Raw genomic sequence first — 23427 nt, 5'->3', positions numbered from 1 at the left:
ATGTGACGGCACCACGCTCGCTGCCGCATCGCGGAAGAGCGTCATTTCTGCAAACAGGATGGCGGAGTGGTGTGCGGCTGGGTGAGTGCAGCGGACCCTAACGGGCGGCCTAACCACCGCGTCGGGAGGTGGCGGTACGACGGGTGGCGTTGAGACGGGCGGCGCGCCCCCGAGCTCTCTGCCCCGCGGGCAGCCGGGATGGGCGGGGGTGATTCTGCGCTGCGTCTCCGGCCGTCGCCAATCGGTTGCGGCCGCGCCGGGGCTCGTGGGTGGTGCCGCGGCGGCGCGCGCTTTGTCCGTTGTTGTGGTGGGCCGGGCCGGGTCTCATCTCGCATCGGCAGACAGTAGGCGCGCCCCGCCTGCCGGCTTCCGGACCCCTGCCCTCAACCCCCCGTGACGCAGCGAGAAGACTTCAAGGCCTTGCCCCGTTAGTGGGGTGCCGCTGCGGTGACTGTCGCTTTGCGCGGCTGACTTCAAGGTCTGTGGGGGCAGTCCCGTTCGTCTCCCGTTCCCCGTCGCGTTTTGAGCTTTCTTCCGAAGGAGCTGCTCCTGAGAGCTTGGTTGCCCTCGTTGGTTGCGAAATTCGGATAGTTTCTAAATCTAGGCCTTAAAAACATCAGATAAACTGATTGGGACAGCCGGGTGAAGCTAAGAAAACGTGCGCTGTTTCGGAAGCGTGAGTTAGGTGACGTAGCATAGTAGAAAAGTTGTTTCTAAGTTATGCTTAGAGGCCATTTATTTTGAGGAATGCTGTTCCGGGGTCCCTATGTAAGTGGTCCGCTTAATTAATGCGTTTTGATCCTCGTTAGGAGGCTTAAGCCTGTACACAGTGGAGTGTACATATTTTTTGTTAGACTAAAATAAGCCACTGTTTCAGAAGAGGAGTTGCCAAATTATCTTCTGCTGTGCTATATTAGAAAGTATGTGTCCTGCGTGCCGATACTGGTGTAGAGAAGGCTGGGATGTGATGGAGGCTGAATGGGCCATGTAACAGTGATTTGCTGTCCTACAGACTATAGATGTTTGTGGAGATAAGGAAATACAGCTGAAGATTCCTAGTACTAGTGAGACTTGAGGCATAGTGGATATTCTTGGCAAACTTGAAAATCCACTCCTGATATGAAAATTTGTTCTAAAGAAATACCTTGAGTTTCTTGTTTGAGGGCATCTATTTGCAAATAGATTAAATAATGAGTTTACTAATTTGAGGGGCTCTGTCAGCTTGTGTTTCTGAACATAAAGTGGTTTGTAGTTTACTCTTTATGGGGAGGGGAAAAGGGAGATTACAGGCTCAAAATGCAATAGCATGTTGCCATTGAGTCACTAAAGGTAGCTAAGAGACTCAAACATGGAGAGTAAATATTTCTCTTAATTTGATCTTTCTGCAGTGACAGTACTTTGTAATTGTGCTATCAGTCAAATTTGAAGCCTATGTTTTCTGGGGCAAGCTCATTTTTTGTAATGGCAGCATGATAATTGAAAGTCATGAGTGTAACTGGAAGTAAAAAATTCAACACTGAAAATAGTTGGTGGTTTGTTCTGTTTTTTCCTCTATAGACTTCCATTCTGATAAATGGACAAGGAGACTCACTTTTCAAAAATGGCGGATTTAACCAACAATGAAGAACAGGAAGTAGAGAAGAGTTTGGATGAAGAAGCGGAGAAAGCACCTGGTACTTCAGAAGCAGATTCAGGTATTACTCAGGAAGGCGATAGTTCAACTTCAGGTACAGTTCAGTCCACTGCAAATGAAAAAGAAGTCCACAGTGATAATCAGGATGGCACAGCAAAAGGAAAGAATTTAGACTCTGAAGGTGAACCCCCTAAGAAAGCAGTGAGTATCATTTATTTTGAGCTATGTTCAAATCCTTGTTTCAAAGCCTTAGCTCAAGAAAAAAATTGAAAATATTGATACTAAACATAAGTGATCAGTATGAAACACCAAATGTCAAAGTTTGTGGGTAGTTTCCTAGCAAAATAACAGGTGTAGAAGTTACGTTGGGCTTAATTGGGAGAGAAGGAGGGATAGTAACTAGAATGTTGAGAGAACTGAACTCGGCATGTGCTTATTCCAATTCTAAGATTATTGTTCTGTTTTCTGTGTGGTAGCAATCTGTTAGTGCAGTGTAGGGTTTACTGGCATTAGTCCAAGTCCCGTATCTTGAATTCATGTTTTGTATGTTGTTTTCCTGTGTTGGTATAGTGTGATTGAAATTCTCCCATAAGATAATTTTGTCCTTTCATTTCCTTATTAACGTATTATATAATTCAGAACACTACAAACTTCATCCTCTGTGATACAATTTCAGTATGGTTTGTTAGCAAAGTGAAATACTGAAAGGTTTACAGATGCTTTTTTGTTTGAAGACTGCAGGTGTAGCAGAAAACATTTGTCCTTTTAACTGGGATGGTAAAAAAGGTAATATGATGCTGTCCTTTACTATGTATGAGCTTGCAGAAACTGTTGCTGTCTAATGTTGATCTTTTGGCATATTTGAGTACAATTTGAAAACACCTTTGACCTAATGTTTTGTTTCTCCTTTCAGAATTTTTCCAGGATATTAACTTATGGCTAAGAAATCTAATAAAATAAAAATGCCCTTTGTTGTGGTAGAAACATTATTAACCCTGTCACATTTTTAATAAAGTAGCTCTTGGATATGGTTTAGATGGACAAAAAATGCATTGGTTTTGCATAGCTTGAGGGTGTAGAGAGGTGATTGCATTGAATGCAGCTGCCAGCATCTAGATGTTATTGCTGATGGCTGTTTGCAACTGTGCTTGCAGCAGCTGAGATGTGTTAATAGATTGTATTAATGTGTCCTCTGCACTTGTCAAAGTCAGCTGTTCTCATTTACGTCACCCTCAGTAGCCGTTCAGGGAGCCATCTGTGCTGACCCTAAAAAAGATTAGAAATGGTCAAAATAATTATTAGGTCAGCTAAATTGTGGTCATAAACAGATGATGGGGTCATAGGAATTCTGTGTTTATTTCAAAGGTTACCAAAATGATATGAAACACTACAGAATTCAGGTAGTATTTTAAAGTTATTCAAACCTCCTTTTCCCTTGAGGAACTGCTATTTGAATAATAAAATACTTGGATGTTGACTTTTGTAGTCAGCTATGGGGAATGTTTTTAATTGCTGTGTGAATTCATACCGGTTGGGGCTTTGTGACATGTTTGTGGGTTTTAACTGAGAATTGTTTGTTCTAGTTTGTACTGTTATTTCACTTTTGTGTCTCACAGACATTGTATTGGTTCCCCACATTATTGTTTTATTTGTTTCAGTTTTATGCATGTAATTGAAGATTATTTTCAAGGTGAAGATCTGATTCTCTGTGTCACATGGGACAGAGATCTCTTGGAGTGTTTACAGTTAAGACTAAGCAGGAGACACTTCTACAGCTAACTTAAGCATTAAATGGGGTACATTGACATTACTCTCATTCCTTTACCGTAGTCTGTCTAAAGATCTGGCAGTGGGATTATTCTATTGGGCCTTTATGTGACATTACCTCGTTGGCATTTGGTTAAACTGGCAGTTTATATGCTTCTGTTATATGTAAACATTGAATTTCTGAAACATTTTTCAAGAAGCTTAAAATTCCTCAAGAAGGAACATCCTCTCTTCAATCCTAGGCTTAAGGGGAATGAAACTGATTACTTGAGAGTGATGAGAGTATTAGACAACTGAAAATTAAATGTCTATGAAGAAAAGATGCTGGGCTTCATCTGTCAGAAATTACTCAAACCAACTGAAAAAAAGGATTAAAATTTTTTTAGGGAGTTGTCTGTGTGTAAATGGGAAGTACTGACATCAGTACCAGGACAGATACAGAAAATGTTTTTGTATAAATATGTAATGATGGTGCTCTTCATAGTATTACTTGTTTACTATCTTAAATCTTTAAAGCGAACGTGTGTCTTTTAAGAATTCACTTTTTGAGTCTATTTCTTCTCTCTTTTCTACAGTGTAAGGTAGGCCATGGGCAAGCTGTAGCTGCACATTATAATGAGCTTCAGGAAGTTGGATTGGAAAAACGTAGCCAGTCTCGCATATTCTACCTCCGAAACTTTAATAATTGGACAAAGAGCGTCCTCATTGGTAAGCTTTCCTACTGATCACTTAGACTTTCATAACATCTAGCTAAGTTTTGTATCAAAATGTAACTTTTTTCTGCTAATGTTGATTGTGACACTTTGCCTCTTAATACATGGTGAGATTTTCAAGTGCAATAAAATACTGTTGTTGGAGTGCCAAATGTATCCTAAAGGTTTAAAGATCAAGTGACCTGAAAACTAGAAAAAGTTCATGCTGGAAACTGCTCTTTGTGCCATTTTAGAAGATGAAGGTACAGCTTTAAATTGTAAAGAATCTGTCCTTAGATTGAGCTGTTATTTAAATCTATCTCAAATAGCGTCTTAACCTTTTCCTAAAGCAGTCTGTCCTTGGATCTCGATAAAGCAGTTCTGCAGGAAACCTGAACTAGGGTATTTTTCTGCATTGCCTATTGTCAACAGTGTTAAAGATTAAAAACTAGGGGATATAGTTCTGTAAGAGTCAACAGCTTTTTATGAAAGGCAAAATCTGCTGTCCCACTAATTAATTCCAAAATGAGGAAATGGAACTGTCAGATACCTGCAAACAAAGAAATGAGTTATTGGCACAACACCACAGATTTGTGAAGGGGGATCTATGCCAGGAGATGTTGGCACTGTTTGTCTTACTGTGCTGCTTTTTGTTGTGTTGTGTCAGAGCAGTTGGAAGCAATATTTAAATTTATATAAAGCTGTTGCTGAAGCCTGTGTTGAAGACTTTCAGTTGCGATGAATTTCAGTAGTATGTTGTAGGAGATGTATCGGAACATATTTCATGTCTCTTACTGTGAAGAAAAGTTGCTAGCATGCAGATATGTTTCACGTAATATGCCAACATCAGTCAGAAATAATCTAGGCAGAGTGAAGTTAAAAGAAAAAATGAAACTGGTATATGTAGGGCAAGAAAGCAGCAAGCAGCAAGCAAGTACCTAATGTTATTGAAAGGCATAGGAGAGTGAGTGGAAAACGTTACGCATTTATGTAATGTGACCGCAAGGAAATGTTGTGGCTGAAGCATTTAATTGGCTTTTACTCTTCTGCAAAAGGCTTTCCCATACTTTCAGATAACATCTGCCTTCATTATAGTGGTAATGAAAGGGAACCCTCTTTGCCTACTCACGCACAGAGTGGTTCTTTAGTGGTGTGCAGTTTTGCCTTTGTCTGCCAGGGAAACAGTTCAGCACTCCAGTTACATTACATGCAAAGCACATCAAACGCAGAAAATATTCATTATCTTCTCCATAGTTTTAAAATGTTGTGGTTCCTTTCATCATTAGTGGTTTCTAGAAAGAGAGGTGTAAGTCTCATGCTAAGAAGACTTCTAGGCAAAGTAAGTTTTGAGGTGTTTTAAAAAATCTCGCACTGTTTTGGTTCTTTAGGCTTCTCTGTACGATACAAGTGAATTACAGAGACCTGTATGTGAGCTCTCTCTTGTTATTTTTCTAGGTGAATTTATAGACCGGGTACGACGGAAAAAGAATGATATAGCTGTTCTGGATCTAGGATGTGGCAAAGGTGGAGACCTACTGAAATGGAAAAAAGGCAGAATTAAAAAACTTGTCTGTACTGGTAAGAAGACAAAATAAGTTCCCAGGCCATTAGTGTTTTATGGGCGCATCTCCAGTCTTTTCTTATTTCCTTCTTTTAGTAAGCCCAAGAATGCAACGGTATGCCTTCTGTCAAAAAGTCTTCTATTGTCTTTTAATCTGAAGACATCAACTTGATTGCCAGCATAAACATAATAAACCTTGATTTTCTGTGTAATAGCTTGCTGTTCAACTTGTGACTAAAAGCTAGTATCATGAAAGAGACACACTTTTGCCACAGATTGTCTTAGGCAGAGTGTAGCAATGGGGAAAAGACTGATGTGTTGTATTTCATGTCTTTTCTCACACATTGTCAGCACTGCACCAGTTACTAAGAAGGAGAAAAAAATGACTGCTACTGCTGACCCCAGGACACACATACTATCTTGCAGTATTTTTTAACTGTTGTGGAAACACACAAAGATTGCATTAACAAACAAAATAAATCTTGCAGTGTTGTGACAGAAAATGGTTTTGTGTGTTAGAATCAGGGAAAGACTTTCAGAAAGGGTAAGAGCTGAAAACTGGTTAAAAAAACCTGTCTTATTTAAATAGTTTGCTTAGATGTTGGGAGGGAGACACCATCTTCTCTTAAGGATAATCAGAGGAAGTATTACTTCACTTCAAATTTAATTAGATACCGAAATTTCATAACATCCCTTTAGTGTGAATTATTCTGGGATATTCCATATTTTACAGCTCTTTCTTGCCTTGTTCTATTGGCAGTCTTCAAATACAGTTAATTAATTTACTTACAAAGTTCTCATGTAAATTTATTGCATGTTGTTAAAAAAATTGTGCAAGCTGTTATTATTCGGTGAAACTTGATGTTTGAGAGGACCAGTCTTAAAAAGAAAATTAGAAAACAATTCCCATGATGATATATACTGATATATATATATCAGAAATAACTGCATTTCAACTTCTTGTATATTTGAAAAAAGATGAAGAGCTTTTAGTACTTTTTTGAGAAACCCTGAGGGCTGAACTGTTTTAGCTAATAGACACTTTGGGCTGACAGCACTTAGTATCAATCGCATAGTATCATTACTTGAAATTTTGGAGGCTTGCTTTGCACTTTTGAGGATGGGAGCTTTTGAAAATCTTCAGATTACAACTTTTGTCTTGAAATAATGACTGAAAATCTCAGAGAGTTATAACCCCAAACACTTCCTGCAAATTAAATTCCTTTTCTGCAAACTGGAAGGCCAGGCTGGACAGGCTCTTGGGCAGCATGATCTAAGGTGAGTTGTCCCTGCCTGTGGCGGGGGGGGTGGAACTACATAATCTTAAGGTCCTTTCCAACCCTAACCATTCTATGATTCTATGAAATTGGAAATATGAAAGTGGTTGTTTAAACACTTGTTCAGTTTATTTGTTTTTCAAAATTTCTCTCTCCATATATAGATATTGCTGACATTTCTGTGCAACAGTGCAAGCAGCGATATGAAGACATGAAAGCCCGATGTCGTTATAATGAACATATTTTTGATGCAGAATTTATACAAGCAGATAGTACCAAGGTACAGTGCCTATGCTTTTAATGTTTTGGAGGCTTAATGTTTTTTTTGTTAAGCAGGTATAAGAAATGATGATAGTGCAGTAATATTTTGGGCGTGTATATATTTTCAAGATCAGATTGGTGTGCTGTCAGGAGAATCATCCAAATGGGTTAATGGAAAGTTGGTTGAAGATGTAGTTTTATTACTGTTTTACAAGGTAACATTCTTGAAGCCTGAATGTCTTTCTCAGATAATAAATCTACTGTTTTCGGTTCCTTTCAGATGATAAGAGGAAGGGAATGATTACTTACCTCTGGAGTTCTGTGAGCCAGCAGAATGTATTTTTATGCTGGAAGGAGTAAGGGACGTTTTCTGATTTGACTTGTATATTTTGCTTATCCCAGGGTTGTTGTTTTTTTTTTTTGTTTGTTTGTTTCTAACAGCATTTTTATTACTGTAATACATATCTTCAAAATTTGTCTCGGAGAGCAGGTTTCTTAGGCTGTCTGGAGGTGATGGTGAATCCATTACTGAGGCTTAGGAGATGGTCTTGTAACCAGCACTACTTTTGCTTTGTAGAAACGCAGGCTGAAGGATGGAGCCTGCCTGGTTTCGCATATCTGTGGAAAGGCTGAACCTGTTCTTCCTAGCCTTGCAGGAAGGGTTGTTTGCTTGGATTCTTGGTTGCTTCTCCTTCTCAAGTATACAGTCACTTGCAGATTCCTCTCAGCTGAAACTCGGGGGAGAGGGGAAAGAGCCTTGATCAGGAAAGACAGGGATATTTCTGTGTCGCTATTACAGCTCAGTCTTAAACACACATCTGTTTTCTGTTGCGTGCATTGTCCTGCCTGTCTCTGCACACAAAAGTTCATCTCCCTGACTTTGTGTCTCTGTAATCTATATTGTATATAGTGCAAAATCTCATTCTTGCAGCTTGTCTAATTTTGCCAACCTCTGTTTCTCAGTTACCTATTTCTTTCTCAAAGTGTAGAGGAGGAGTAAATGCACAGATCAATTGCTGTGGGTATGTGATGTGTCCGTTTTTTGTCTTGGCACAGACAGAACATTGGCAGTATGTGGGATGAACTGATAGAGTCTGGAAGTGAGTAGGAGGGTGGAAGTCTGGGAGAAAAGAAAGCTGGTAGAACTATTAAGTATGAAATATTTTAAGTACAGAATCCACATCATGGTCCTTGGGGAGAATTTGTGTGCTCCTGTATAACTTAAGGTGGTTAGTAGTATTGTATAAAGGAAGCCTGAGCAAGAAGAATCGGAGAACTACTGAATACAGGGTCAAACTGTGGCAAGCTTTAACCTGATAATTTTCAAGGGCTCTGAAGTTCTTAGAATCATAGAACAGTTGGGGTTGGAAAGGACCTTAAGATCATCTAGTTCCAACCCCCCTGCCATGGGCAGGGACACCTCACACTAAACCATGTCACCCAAGGCTCTGTCCAACCTGGCTTTGAACACTGCCAGGAATGGAGCATTCACAGCTTCCCTGGGCATTCCAGTGCCTCACCAGCCTTACAGGAAACAACTTCCTCCTTATATCCAATCTAAACTTCTACTCTTTCAGTTTTAATCCATTACCCCTTGTCTTATCACTACAATGCCTAGTGAAGAGCCCCTCTCCAGCATCCCTATAGCCCCCCTTCAGATACTGGAAGGCTGCTATGAAGTCTCCACTATGAAGTCTCCATGTAGCCTTCTCTTCTGGAGGCTGAACAGACCCAACTTTCGCAGCCTGTCTTCATACAGGAGGTGCTCCAGTTCCCTGATCATCCTCGTGGCCCTCCTCTGGACTTGTTCCAACAGTTTCATGTCCTTTTTATGTTGAGGACACCAGAACTGCACACGATACTCCAAGTGGGGTCTCACGAGAGCAGAGTAGAGGGGCAGGATCACCTCCTTCGACCTGCTGGTCACACTCCTTTTGATGCACCCCAGGATACGGTTGGCTTTCTGGGCTGTGAGTGCACACTGAAGCCGGCTCATGTTCATTTTCTCATTGACCAACACCCCCAAGTCCTTCTCTGCAGGGCTGCTCTGCATCTCTTCTCTGCCCAACCTGTAGCTGTGCCTGGGATTGCTCTGAGCCAGGTGTAGGACCTTGCACTTGTCATGGTTAACCTTCATGAGGTTGGCATCAGCCCACCTCACAAGCGTGTTGAGGTCCCTCTGGATGGCATTCCTTCCCTCCAGTGTATCAACTGAACCACACAGCTTGGTGTCATCGGCAAACTTGTTGAGGGCGCACTCAATTCCACTGTCCATGTCAGCGACGAAGATGTTGAGCAAGGCCGGTTCCAACACATGAGGGACGCCGCTCGTTACTGGTCTCCAGCTGGACACTGAGCCATTGACCACAACTCTTTGTGTGCGGCAATCCAGCCAGTTCTTTATTCACCGAGTGGTCCATCCATCAAGTTGTCTCTCTAATTTTGAGACAAGGATGTCATGTGGGACAGTGTCTAATGCTTTGCACAAGTCCACGTAGATGATGTCAGCTGCTCTCCCCCTGTCCATCAGTTCTGTAGCCCCATCATAGAAGGCCACCAAATTGGTCAGGCAGGATTTCCCCTTAGTGAAGCCATGCTGGCTGTCACCAAGCACCTTGTTGTTTTTCATGTGCCTTAGCATGCCTTCCAGGAGACTCTGCTCCGAGATTTTCCCAGGCACAGAGGTGAGACTGACTGGTCTCTAATTCCCTGGGTCATCCATTTTCCCCTTCTTGAAAATGGGGCTTATATTTCCCTTTTTCCAGTCTTCAGGAACTTCACCTGACTGCCATGATTTCTCAAATTTGATGGACAGTGGCTTAGCAACTTCATTCACCAGCTGCTTCAGGACCCGCGGATGGATTTCATCAGGTTCCACGGACTTGCGTATCATTCAGGTTTTTAAGATGGTCTCGAACCAGTTCCTTTCCTACAGTGGGCCTAGGGTCTTCATTCTCACAGTTCCTGCATCTGCCTTCCAAGACTTGGGTGGTGTGGTCAGAGGCTTTGGCAGTGAAGACTGAGGCAAAGAATTCATTAAGAACTTCAGCCTTCTCCAAATCCAGGGTAGCCACTTCTCCTGAGAGCTTCCGGAGGGTGCCTACGTTGTCCCTAGTCTGTCTTTTATTCACAGCGTACCTATAGAATCCCTTCCTGTTATCCTTAATATCTCTAGCCAAGTTTAAGTCTAATTGGGCCTTAGCTTTCCTAACCTGGTCCCTAGCTTCCTGGACAACATCTCTGTATTCTTCCCAGGGTGCCTGTCCTTGATCCCACCTTTTATAAGCCTCTTTTTTCCTTCAAAGTTTCCTCGGCAGCTTCTTATCCATCGAAGTATGTCTCCTGGCCCTCCTGCTGCACTTCCTTCTAGTTGGGATGCAACTCTTCTGAGCTTGCATTAGGTGATCCTTGAATATCAACCAACAGCCTTGGGCCCCTCTGCCCTCTACAGCTATATCCCATGGAACCTTACTAAGCAGGTTCCCGCAGAGGCCAATGTCTGGTCTCAATTCTTCAGAATTGCTGTTTATTTTGTCTTGGGTGAGGAGGAGTGTGTTGGTACATACATATGTATGTGTGTTAGAATACAGAAATACCGCTTGGTAAGCAGTGTAAATTGCTATACTTAAAACAACTCCTCCTTCTCTTAATTATATTTTTAATGGGTCAGGTCTTACGACAGAGACTTACTAAACAGAAAATTAATTTTATAATTGTTTTCTGCTAGAATAGTGACTGATTATAAACCCTCAGCGGTAAAATATCTCTGGAGACTATTAGGTAACTAACCTTGTGTTTTGGCCTTTCATTGTAGTGGTGTTGCTTGAAAACATGAAAGGAGTTTGGGGACATGATAACTTTGAAATGTGTGTATGCGTTCTTGTTCCCAGATGTTGTGCATGGATTTCTGTGTAGCAGAGGACTTACTCTTTTTCATCTTCCTCTTGTTGAACTTGTAAACGAATGGGGACTGAAAGGAAAAGCTTTAAAGAATTATAGGAGTAGCGTCTTTGTTGGAAGATTTAATTGAGTTATGCTTGGCTTTGTAGCTTTTGTTACACACTTTTTTTTTTTTTTTAATCTATTTCAGGATCTCTTGTCTTCTAAATACAGTGATCCGGATATGCGCTTTGACATTTGCAGCTGTCAGTTTGTTTATCATTATTCATTTGAGACATATGAGCAGGCTGACATGATGCTTAAAAACGCTTGTGGGAACCTCTCTCCTGGAGGGTATTTCATTGGCACAACTCCAAATAGCTTTGAACTTGTGTAAGTGCTTTTATATTCTATTAGTTGTTCAAAAATCTGTGAAGCATTGTTAAGTGATAATCATTCTTACAGTGCTCTGATATGTTTGTGCAAACAGGTAAGGTTTTCTACAGCAGTTTTGGATTCTAGTCATGAGAATCTTACTTGTGAACTTAAACAGATAAATCTGTACTAACCCTTGTCTCTTGCATCTGTGGCTCTTCTGCTTAGCGAATATATAGATCTTCATACATAAACCCTCTGTAATGACTCACAGCAAAATAGCCATAGCTTGGAGAATAACTGTCAGGGTTTTGCTGTGATTGTTTCAAGAAGTGTAGTTTGTCCATGGAGACTGTCCCTTTAGTCCTTAGGATGTTGTATAGGAAGGATAAACTGTTAAAACCTAGTATGCATCTTCTGATTTCATTGTTTCCTTGCCTTGTTAGGTAAGGGAGGTGAGAAGCTAGAGAGATCGCTGAATGCTGTAGTACTGGGAGAAACACTTTCCAGACCTCTTATGCTTTTCTATGCTTGTTAAATTGTCTACAAGTTTTCTATGCTTGTTAAATTAAAACCTAGTCAATTAATGTTTGATTATATCTCATTTTATAGAAAGCGGCTTGAAGCTTCAGAAACAAATTTATTTGGGAATGATGTGTACAGTGTAAAATTTGAAAAGAAGGGAGAATATCCTTTGTTTGGCTGCAAATATGATTTCCATTTGGAAGAAGTGGTTGATGTCCCCGAGTTCTTGGTTTACTTTCCGTTATTGGAAGAGTAAGTTAAGTGTTTGAATTCATTATACAATGAAAGCTGTGAAACATAATAAGCATTTGTTTAGTTTGTGTGTCGTTGTGTGATACTTGCAGAACATTATATTTTGGCTTGCTTATATTTTTCAGTTCTTAATTTTTTGTTGTTGCTCCAAATGCAGTGGTTTCTTGTGTTTCCATCCACAGCTGTGATCTGTCCATTGCACTCAGTTGAAAGTGCTCTGGTCAGAAGTTGTGAAGACTTGAACTGTGTTTCACATGAGAATGCCTGTATCTGATGATCTTAAAAGTCTTTTCCAGCTAAGTTGATTCTATGGTATATTGGATCTGTCAGAGAACTTTTAGTGCTGTCAGATTTTTCTTCTTTAATCTTAATTTATTTTTTTTTTTTAGAGGTTCATTCTACCTTTCTTTAGAACATAGAATAGAAGAGAGTTATTTAGAATAATTTTCTTTAGTCCTTCAGCAAGCTGCCTTGTATGTCATCTTCACCATGGTTCTTCTTCCTTGCTTTTTCAACTTCCTTCAGATGTTCATAGGATTCTTTCCTACAACTTTTCTTCCTCTAAATCATATTCATCTGTGAGCATGCATTTTGTTGTTACCTCTGTGTGCATTCAGATTTGCCTTTCCCAGCCTGTCTCCTGGGGTATAGACAAATATTTCCATGTTGTGTGCTTTCATGTCATTCAAGCTTAGTATGGCAGTTAAACACTATTAAGTTTTCCCTTCAAAGCTGTATATTTTCACAAATTTAATTCATAGTTCTCCATGACAGATACGAACATCTGTCACTGACACCTGTAACTTCAGTATTGTATGACCCCAGGGCATACATATAATTGAGATATAAGGCACTAAATCTAGCAGGGAGAGGTTCATATCTATAGTATGTGACATGTCAAGGTGGTGATACTTCAAGGAAATTCATGTAGTCTATCTGGAAGTTCAAACAGAACTTATCTCTGTGTGTTGGGAGAAGAGACATTTTTCTATTAAAATGCTTTTAAATTAATTCTGCGTGGATTTTTGTTGTCCTAATTAAAAAAAATACAGTTTATAGTGGTAGTGCATTTTTTTCATTTAAATGTCTATTAAGACAGCAAATTCTAGAAAGACTGTAATGCTAGTGAATACCATAAGATGTCACTGTGGCTTAAAATTGTTCCTTAGGAAATAAAACTACAATAATTTCATATCTTCCCTGATTAAGCTTACTATTTTGACAGAATGGCGAAGAAGCATGGTATGAAGTTAGTCTACAAAATGACATTTCGGGAATTCTATGAAGAAAAAATCAAGAACGAGGAGCATAAAATGCTGTTAAGGAGAATGCAGGCCTTGGAGGTAAATATGAAGTTGTTTCATTTAAATAGTATTTTACATCTTGTTCAATTATTGCACAAATAATTAAATACCTCTTATGAATGCTGTGATTAGTTAAGGGCTACCAACAGAAGAACTAAACTCCTGTGGCTGAAAGTGTGACTGTGGTGGGTTGAACTTGACTGGCTGTCAGACACATACCAACCTGCTTTCCTGTTCCTTCTTCCCAACAAAATGCAGAGAAAAAATAAGAAAAAATCCTTGTGAGTCAAGATAAAGACAGGGAGATTGCTTAGCAGTTACTGTCATGGGCAAAACAGACTGTCAAATTGGAGAAGATTAATTAAATTAATTACCAAAAAAAGGAAAAAAAGAGTAGTATGGTGGAAACCAGACAAATCTAAAACCACCTTTTGTCCCGCTCAGTGCTTGTTCCCAGGCTCAACTTCATTCCTGACCTTTCTACCTCTTCTCGCCACCCTGTGGTGCAGGACAATGGGGAATGGGGTTTGTGGTCAGTCCATAGCTCTTTGTCTCTGCCTCTCCTTCCTCTTCACACTTTTACCCTGCTCTAGCACGAGTTCCTCCAGTGGAATACAATCTTCACAAACTGCTCCAGTGTGTGCTGTCTCAATGGGGCACAGTCCTTCAGGAGCAGACCTTGTGTGGGTTGGTTCTTCACGGGGTTGCAGTTCCTGCCAGAAAACCTGCTCCTGGTTAGGCAGCTTTCCATAGGCCACTGCTCCTGCCAGGACCTTGGTCCTGTGTGGGCTCTCCACAGGCTGCAGCTTCCTGCTGGTCATGTCTGCCTGCTGCAGCGTGTGGACTTCTATGGGCTTGTCATGGTTTAAGCCCAGCCATAAATCAGAACCACACAGCCTCTCTCACGGGGAGGAGAATCCAAAGAATGTAACTCCCATGGGTTGAGATAAGAACAGTCCAGTAACTAAGGTCTAACACAAACCACTACTGCTACCAGCAATAATGATAAGGGAAATAACAAGGGAAGAGAATACAGCTCGCCACCCGCTGACCGATACCCAGTCTGACCAAGCAGTGATCTAGCCCTTCCGGGTAACTGCCCCCAGTTTACATCCTGGGCATGACGTGCTGTGGTATGGAATACCTCTTTGGCTAGTTTGGGTCAGGTGTCCTGTCTCTGCTTCCTCCCAGCTCCCCCTTCTCCCTGACAGAGCATGAGACTCGGAAAGTCCTTGGTCAGACTAAACATTACTGAGCAGTAACTAAAAACATTGGTGTTATCAGCACTGTTCCCAGGCTGAAAGTCAAAAACACAGCACTGCACCAGCTGCTAAGGAGAAAAATGACTGCTACTATTGAACCCAGGACGGCTGCATTGTGGTTATCTGTTCCAGCGTGGTCCTTGATGGCCTGTAGGGGCACAGCCTGCCTCACCATGATCTGCACCATGGGCTGCAGGGGAATCTTTGCTCTAGCACCTGGAGCACCTCCTCCTCTCCTTCTGCACTGACTTGCAGGGTAGTTTTACATTTTTCCTCACTCTTTTCTCACAGCTACTGTGCAGGTTTTTTATGCTTTTTTAAGCACGTTTTACCAGAGGTGCTACACCTGTGGCTGAGGGGCTCAGCTGTGGTCTGTGGTGTCTCTGTTGGACTGGTGGAACCAGCTCTGTCCAGCATGGGGCAACCCCAGCCCTTTCTCACAGAGGCCACCTCTGCAGTCCCTGGTGCCAGTGCCTGGGCACCTGCACCCAATAGAGTAATTCAGTTTTGTAGACAAAAATTCCAATTTTGAGGCAAATTTTTTTTTTTTTTTATCAAGTAGCAAGCAGAAGCACAGGAATTGTGCCTAGTTTCAGACAGTGGTAACCATAATCCGTTTTCTTCCTCAACAGAAAGTGGATCTTTGTGCAAGGAACTTCAATTCAAAATACAGAAAGTATCTTTGTAGGAATAGAAGGACAGGCTGTATTTGTAGAAAAAAAAAAAATGGTACTTAACTGTAACTGAGGCTATGGTTTTGTCCAATGTTTCTGCTTTTTTTATCCTCAGGCTCTTGTCCTGGGTGACTTTAGCAGCTTCAGAGAAGCTTTTCAATGCCATCTCTGAGGTTTTGATTTCATTCAGTTCTCTGTTCTTCCCTCCTCCCTCAAGCAGTAGATTTTTTCTTTTTTTTTTTTTCAGCATGAAACTATCAAGTCAAGTATCTGGTGACATATAAAACTGAGTCACATGGGCTGCAAGTGCACTTGACCGTCCTTGTTGACTCTGAGAGTGATGCTGCTTTGTATGGGCTCATACTGCCAGTAACATGGTGACACAGCCTGTGACATATCAGCTTCATTTTTAGAAAAGTGGAAGTTATCTTAAATTAGTGGCCCCTTACAATTGAGGACTGCATTGCTAAGTATAGATCATTATGTAGTCATTAGAATCTTTAACAAGTATATACTGAGGTCCTTAAGTTGTCATGATTTAAGCCCAGTTGGCAGTTAAGTATCCTAGAATCATAGAATCGTTAGGGTTGGAAAGGACCTTAAGATCATCTAGTTCCAACCCCCCTGCCATGGGCAGGGACACCTTACGGTAAATCATATCACCCAAGGCCTCGTCCAACCTGGCCTTGAACACTGCCAGGGGTGGAGCATTCACAACCTCCCTGGGCAACCTATACCAGTGCCTCACCATCCTAACAATAAAGAATTTCCTTCTTATATCCAATCTAAACTTCTACTCTTTCAGTTTTAATCCATTACCCCTTGTCTTATCACTACAATGCCTAGTGAAGAGCCCCTCTCCAGCATCCCTATAGACCCCTTCAGATACTGGAAGGCTGCTATGAGGTCTCCACGCAGCCTTCTCTTCTCCAGGCTGAACAGCTCCAACTTCCTCAGCCCGTCTTTATATGGGAGGTGCTCCAGTCCCCTGATCATCCTCATGGCCCTTCTCTGGACTTGTTCCAACAGTTTCGTGTCCTTTTTATGTTGAGGACACCAGAACTGCACACGATACTCCAAGTGGGGTCTCACAAGAGCAGAGTAGAGGGGCAGGATCACCTCCTTTGACCTGCTGGTCACACTCCTTTTGATGCAGCCCAGGATACGGTCGGCTTTCTCGGCTGTGAGCGCACACTGAAGCCGGCTCATGTTCATTTTCTCATTGACCAACACCCCCAAGTCCTTCTCCACAGGGCTGCTCTCAAGCTCTTCTCTGCCCAACCTGTAGCTGTGCCTGGGATGGCTCTGAGCCAGGTGTAGGACCTTGCACTTGTCATGGTTAACCTTCATGAGGTTGGCATCAGCCCACCTCACAAGCGTGTTGAGGTCCCTCTGGATGGCATTCCTTCCCTCCAGTGTATCAACCACACAGCTTGGTGTCCTCGACAAACTTGCTGAGGGCGCACTCAATCCCACTGTCCATGTCAGCGACGAAGATGTTGAGCAAGACCGGTTCCAACACATGAGGGATGCCACTCGTTACTGGTCTCCAGCTGGACACTGAGCCATTGACCACAACTCTTTGTGTGCAGCCATCCAGCCAGTTCTTTATCCACCGAGTGGTCCATCCATCAAATTGATGTCTCTCTAATTTAGAGACAAGGATGTCATGTGGGACAGTGTCGACTGCTTTGCACAAGTCCAGGTAGATGACGTCAACTGCTCTCCCCCTGCCCATCAGTTCTGTAGCCCCATCATAGAAGGCCACCAAATTGGTCAGGCAGGATTTCCCCTTAGTGAAGCCATGCTGGCTGTCACCAAGCACCTTGTTGTTTTTCATGTGCCTTAACATGCCTTCCAGGAGACTCTGCTCCGAGATTTTCCCAGGCACAGAGGTGAGACTGACTGGTCTCTAATTCCCTGGGTCATCCATTTTCCCCTTCTTGAAAATGGGGGTTATATTTCCCTTTTTCCAGTCATCAGGAACTTCACTTGACTGTCGTCCTTTCTCAAATATGATGGCCAGTGGCTTAGCAACTTCATTCGCCAGCTGCTTCAGGACCCGCGGATGGATTTCATCAGGACCCATGGACTTATGCACATTCACATTTTTAAGATGGTCTCGAACCAGTTCCTCTCCTACAGTGGGCGCAAGGTCTTCATTCTCACAGTTCCTGCATCTGCCTTCCAAGACTTGGGTGATTTTGTCAGAGCCTTTGCCAGTGAAGACTGAGGCAAAGAAGTCATTCAGAACCTCAGCCTTCTCCAAATCCTGTGTAGCCAGTTCTCCCGAGAGCTTCCTGAGGGGGCCTGCATTCTCCCTAGTCTGTTTTTTATTTGCTATGTACCTGTACAATCCCTTCCTTTTATCTTTAATACCTCTAGCTAAATTTAATTCTAACTTGGCCTTAGCTTTCCTAACCTGGTCCCTAGCTTCCCGGACAACATCCCTGTACTCTCCCCAGGCCACCTTTCCTTGCTTCCACTTATTATAAGCCTCTTTTTTCAATTGAATTTTCCTCAGGACCTCCTTATCCATCCAAGGAGGTCTCCTGGCCCTCCTGCTGCACTTCCTTCTAGTTGGGATGCAACTCTCCTGAGCTTGCATTAGGTGATCCTTGAATATCAACCAACAGTCTTGGGCCCCTCTGCCCTCTAGGGCTGTATCCCATGGAACCTTCCGAAGCAGGTTCCTGAAGAGGCCAATGTCTGCTCTTTTGAAGTCCAGGGCAGTATCACGCAGCTGCTAGTTTGCACTCCTGCCCTGAGTGGGATAGGGAGAAGAATTGTGAGAAGGCAAAAACTGCAGGTTGAGATAAGAACAGTTTAGTAATTGAAGTTAAGTAAAATGTAATAATAATAGAAATAATAACAATAATATTGATATTAATAGACAACAATAAAAAAAAAAGGAGAAATGAAAATTCAGAAAAAGCAAGTGATGCACAGTGCAGTTGCTCACAACCCACTGATCGATACCCAGCCTGACCTGAGCAACAGTTGATCCCTTCTGGCCAATTCCTCTGAGTTTATATCCTGGGCATGACATGCTGTGGTACGGAATACCATTTTGGCTAGTTTGGGTCAGGTGTCCTGTCTCTGCTTCCTTCTGGCTTCTTGTGTCCCTCCTCACTGGCAGAGAATGAGAGACTGAAATGTCCTTGATCAGGGTAAGTACTACTTGGGAACAACTAAAACATTGGTGTGTTATCAGTATTTTTCTCAGACTAAAGCCAAAACACAGCACTGCACCAGCTACTAGGAAGAAAATTAACTCTATCCCAGCTGAAACTGGGACATAAGTATATATTAGCATTGAAGAGTTAGTTGTATACTTCTGTTACAGCTCCTGGGTGTTACTGAAGAATTTTAAGCATTCTACTTGAGATCTTACAGTTGCTTATTTCTTAATACTTCTGCTTAAGAGGTGCTGATTTGTTCAGTTGCTGTTCTAAAAGATTAATAGGTAATACTCAGAATGAGCTGTACACAGAGCAAAACTCTTAATAGTTTGTTTCCCCTGTTTGGAGACATGAGGATAAAAGTTAGTTTATAAATCCTGGGTGGCAGATTTTCTGCAAAGTAGGCAGTATCAGACCTGATCTCGTAGGTGCTATAAAGGAGAGATCCGAATTCAAAATCCTCTTAATTATTGACCTCTGTTCTGGGCTGCATTTTGATAAATCCTTGACTGATATGATAAATGTACGCAATTTATATTTTTTCTGTTTCTGATGTTCTCCAGCCATATTCTACATTTGGTGATTCCAGGCTTGTTTCTGATAAACCTGATGACTATGAACATGTAAAAGAGTTCATCAAAGATGGCAAAGCAAAGTTACCATTGGTAAGTTCCTTCTTACTTCAGTAGAGCAAATGGTGTCTGAAATTGAGGTCCTGATCTTTCAAACTTGGTGCCTTCATTTCAACTGCAGTGAAATTGGTATGAATGTCCCTGTGCATGTGAAAAACCACAGAGCTGCAGGGCTGAGGAGTTCATCTCATTATAAGTCCCATACTGAATCAATTTCACTTAACTTGGTAGCCACTAGGAAGTTTGTGGCAATGCAAAAGGGAAAGTATATTTTGCTATCTTCCTTGGCAGCTATTGTAACATAACTCTTCTTAATTTGAAGGATGTTCTTGTTTCTAGATCTTCACAATACTGATCTAGAGCTTTAGCTTTATTTTTTTAAACCTCTGACAGGAGAATTGAAAACTTTCTTCATAATACTCTATGTATTTGAAATCTTAAACCACTTTTTTTCTATTGTCTTTTTGGGTGAAGAAGATTCAGCTCCCTTTTCAAATGGTTTTATTAAAGTTCTGTAAATGCTATTTTTAAAAATTTTTTTTTTTTTAACAGATCCTAGAATTAGGCTATTCCTACATGCATAAAACTAAATCCATGTATTTCCACTCTTGATCTTATTTAATATGACATTCAGTTCACATTCTGGATTGGAAAGAAACTCTCTTTGTGATGATCATAACCTTACCTTGTACAAAACCTAGTCTGCTATCCTGTCACATATTTTTCTGCATTTCTTCTGTTTTGGCAGCTTGATTTATGAGTTCAGAAATAAGAGAATGTTGAACCATCCTCCGTGGAGGTTATACTAGATTTTAGATCAGTGGTCAAATTAAGTATATTTTTTTTTCTGTTTCTAGTCTTGTCCTCTAATGCACATGCTACCTTTTTGAGCTTGCTGTCTTTCTTATGTTTTTTATAGGTTTTTCTTCCACTGTCCTAGCAGTGCATGCCAATGTTGGAGTTGTCTGCAGCTGGTTCCCTCCCAGGCTTTCATTGTTTCATATTGGTCACAGAGTTAGGGGCATGATGGGTAGGAGCCTGCACAGCTGCTGTTCCTGGGAAGTGAGCAGGAGGACTGAGAGTGTCTACTGTAATTTTTCCCCAGGAATTGCTGCCACTTGGCTATTGACTCTCCATCTATAGCCTGGCTAGCTATTCAGGGTAGCATATTTCTGTGTGTTTACTTGTCTGTGCACTGGGGAGTCAGGCTGCAGAAACATTGCAAAGGCTTGGTTTAACCTAACTATTCATGCTGAATAGTTCCTGATTAAGCAAAGTTGGCTCTTTCAGTCTGAACTTCAGGTCTTCTTTATGTGTTGAGGTTCTTTGACAAGACAGAACCAAAATTGGAGACTAGTTCAAGTAAAGACTGTAGTTTTAGTAAAATCATGTGGCATCCTATTTCATTGTCATAGATATAGCATAAAGGTGGTCAGCTTGAGTTTGTTCCGCTTGGATTTTTCCTTTTTAAAGTAGTTTATCTACTGATCATGTTCTGAATTTTTAGATTATTATAGGATGTATTCCTTTTACTGTATGTAGAAAAATCCTATATCAGAAGGGAAAAGAAACCTGCTCTCTGTATTTGAAGTCTTAAACATTTTAAAAAGAAAAATGCTGCTTTTAAGAAATAAGCATGAGAATGGTCAAATCAGACAATAGACCTCTTTTGCCATCTGCTGTATCATCTGGCAAAGAAGAAATCTGCTGGAACAAGCCTTCTTTTCACCAATGTTTTGAAAGATGAATCAATAGTTGGAGTTGGTCAGCAGGTAGTGTATGGGCTAAGTCATGCTCCGATGAGGACTCGCTACAAGGGAATGGAGTGGGCAGAATAGAAAACAGGCTGCTTGTTACCTCATGCTTCAGATGGCAGCAGTTTTTTACTTGCACATTTGCCCTGCTTTAATCGGAAAAGTGGAGGTAGGAGTAGGTTTCCTGGGCTGCAAGGCAGGCTGTTTTTTCACATGTGAGTTGGATTGAGATTTACTCTATTGCAAATAAAGCTTTTGTGGGCTGCAGGCAGTGTTCTCAGAGGAAGTGGTAGCACCATTAAATAGGGCCTCTTCTTCTCACAAATGTCGGGCATCTTGGACTGGACAACAGCTTGAGCCCAGGTCAAGTTACACCAATGTGCAGTGATAGACCCAGCATACTCCATATTGCAGAGGCATCCAGCCCCACAGGCTCTTGGCCCGTTCTCTTATACCTGTGTAATTTAGGTGTGTTCTGCTATCTGGGGTGTTGCAATTCCCTACTGCCTTAGTTATTAGAATTACAAGTATCCATGGTAATGCTCTGTAAGTATCTACAGTAATGCTGCTCTTGTCCCAGTAGCTCTTCTCTGAATAGCTAGGCAGTGTGGGGTGGTTAGAAGTTGGTCTGTGGAAGTTTGATTATCCTGAGTTCAGCTGTGTTATTGTTCCCTCATTCTTCTTGTTGAAATTGTGGTTTTGTTTTTTTGTCTTTCTAGGGAACTTTGAGTAAATCTGAATGGGAAGCAACAAGTAAGTATTGTTTTGAAAGCTCGGTATTGACTGACTGCGATGGAAAGTGTGTAGAATAGCCTGTTGGTTACAGAGAAAAGCAGTATTTGAAATATTTTGCTTTTGTGCATTCTTAGCTCTTCTGTGAAAACATTATCTAAAACTGTGCTGGAATTTAATGCTAGAGTTACCCATTAGGAAACCATAGCAGTCCTTATAATTTCAGTAATTTGCTAATGGGTTCTTTGGGCAGAGTATCAGCTTGTTTGCATTTTGAAAGCTTCATCAAGTCACAGAGGAAGCTGAGACTTTAAATGCTCCCATTTTCTTTTTTTAGGTATTTACTTGGTATTTGCATTTGAAAAGCAACTGTGAAACTTCATGTACTGGATGCAGCAAGAAGAGATCATATCCACGTGCGAGTTGGAATGGTCAGAAATCCATTGTGGCAACTATTTTTTTATTTTTAATTTTTTAATTATCGGAAGTGTGCAGGACACTATCGAAAACTAGAGCAAGCTCATGATTCTGAGTTACATTGCCTGTCTGTGACAGATGGACTTGAGTGTGTATATACGAGAGATTCTGAATCAGTCTTTTTAAGCATTTGTAAGCAGTCTGCATGTTCTCAAAACTCATGTTTGAACTTGACACAAGTTTGTGTTAGAAACAAATGTTTTGTTAGCAGAAATGTTTGTGATTACAAGCTTGACCCTGCACTTTCTGAAATGGATGGAAACACTGTCGAGTTTGATGTGCAGAATGAGGGCCTAAATGTTGTACTGCAAAGCTCTGTTAATTCACTAGATACAGTCACACATATAAGGTATGTCTACATTGCATGCAGAGGTAAGTGGCAAGTAATACCCGAGTCAGTTTGAGCACCTCTGTGCTGTGCTCAAGCCTGCAGTGTAAATCTACCTTAGTGGTATTCAAGGTGTAGTTTACATTATGAAGTCCCATAATGTTCTTGTTTTTTTTGTGCTTGCTGATATGTAGTGTTACTTCATGGTGCTTCCAAGATTAAACAAGTTTGTTCTGTACAAAACACCTCTGAAAAAACTAAATTTCTGAAGTTTTAAATATCTGTGTCTCTTTTTCCGAATATGACTATGTGGTAATGAATAACAGCTGATGAACTTAGATGACTGAACATTTTCTGTTGACTTTCTGGACTTTTTGGCAGTTTTAATGTCTCCTGAAACTTACTAGACAGATCTTGGCATATGTTTCTTACTTGCTTCATAAAAATCCAAATGGGTACTTGGCAGAAGGATGAGCTATTGGTGATGGGGACCTCATTGCAGTCCTTAAGGCATTAGGGACACTATTATGTACTGGATCGTGAACCAAAAGGGGAGGCTGATAACATCTGAGGATGCTGGAAGTTCACTCAGGCAGGAAGGGCTGCATATGTGTGTACGCAAACCAGTACATGGGGATAACAGTCCCCATATCAGAGCCAAATGCTTCAGGGATGTAATCTAGTTATCAGTAGGCAGAACTGTGCCTAACTACCATCTTAACTGCTTGTCAGTCTCTAAGAGCTGGCTTAGAAACTTCTGACATGGTGTTTGCTCTGCTTTCCACATGCTTATAGCCACCCACTACTGAGAGAGTGTGAATGTCATATTTTTTCTCTCTCTTGGGCTAACGGTAGCTGTT

At 41.3% G+C, this 23427-nt stretch overlaps 1 protein-coding gene across 3 annotated transcripts in view; it reads left to right on the top strand.

Moving 5' to 3' along the window:
- The first annotated feature begins 25 nt into the window (after positions 1–25).
- Positions 26–23427, top strand: part of RNMT (RNA guanine-7 methyltransferase) — a 130437-nt gene continuing 107035 nt past the window's right edge. Inside the window, exons 1-11 of one of the 3 annotated variants that reach the window (XR_008970674.1) lie at positions 26–81; positions 1558–1834; positions 3976–4108; positions 5548–5670; positions 7095–7210; positions 11282–11463; positions 12058–12222; positions 13448–13565; positions 19208–19309; positions 21750–21783; positions 22100–22699. Coding sequence is in view for 2 of the 3 variants with exons in the window: in XM_057397402.1 (XP_057253385.1) it covers positions 1574–1834; positions 3976–4108; positions 5548–5670; positions 7095–7210; positions 11282–11463; positions 12058–12222; positions 13448–13565; positions 19208–19309; positions 21750–21783; positions 22100–22137 (1272 nt within the window). In the remaining variant the exon portion in view is untranslated. Of the gene's footprint in view, positions 82–453; positions 574–1557; positions 1835–3975; positions 4109–5547; positions 5671–7094; positions 7211–11281; positions 11464–12057; positions 12223–13447; positions 13566–19207; positions 19310–21749; positions 21784–22099; positions 22846–23427 lie in introns of those variants that run through there. The other 2 variants (XM_057397402.1, XM_057397404.1) reach the window with 2 other exon arrangements.

This window comes from Pezoporus wallicus, unplaced genomic scaffold (genome assembly GCF_028554395.1).
Source record: "Pezoporus wallicus isolate ANWC-B61680 ecotype Strahan unplaced genomic scaffold, APGP_CSIRO_Pwel_v1 contig_227, whole genome shotgun sequence".
In the NCBI taxonomy this organism is placed as follows: Eukaryota; Metazoa; Chordata; class Aves; order Psittaciformes; family Psittacidae; genus Pezoporus; species Pezoporus wallicus.
The sequence above is the reverse complement of the archived record's forward strand: the minus strand, read 5'-3'. Positions and strand labels throughout refer to the sequence as shown.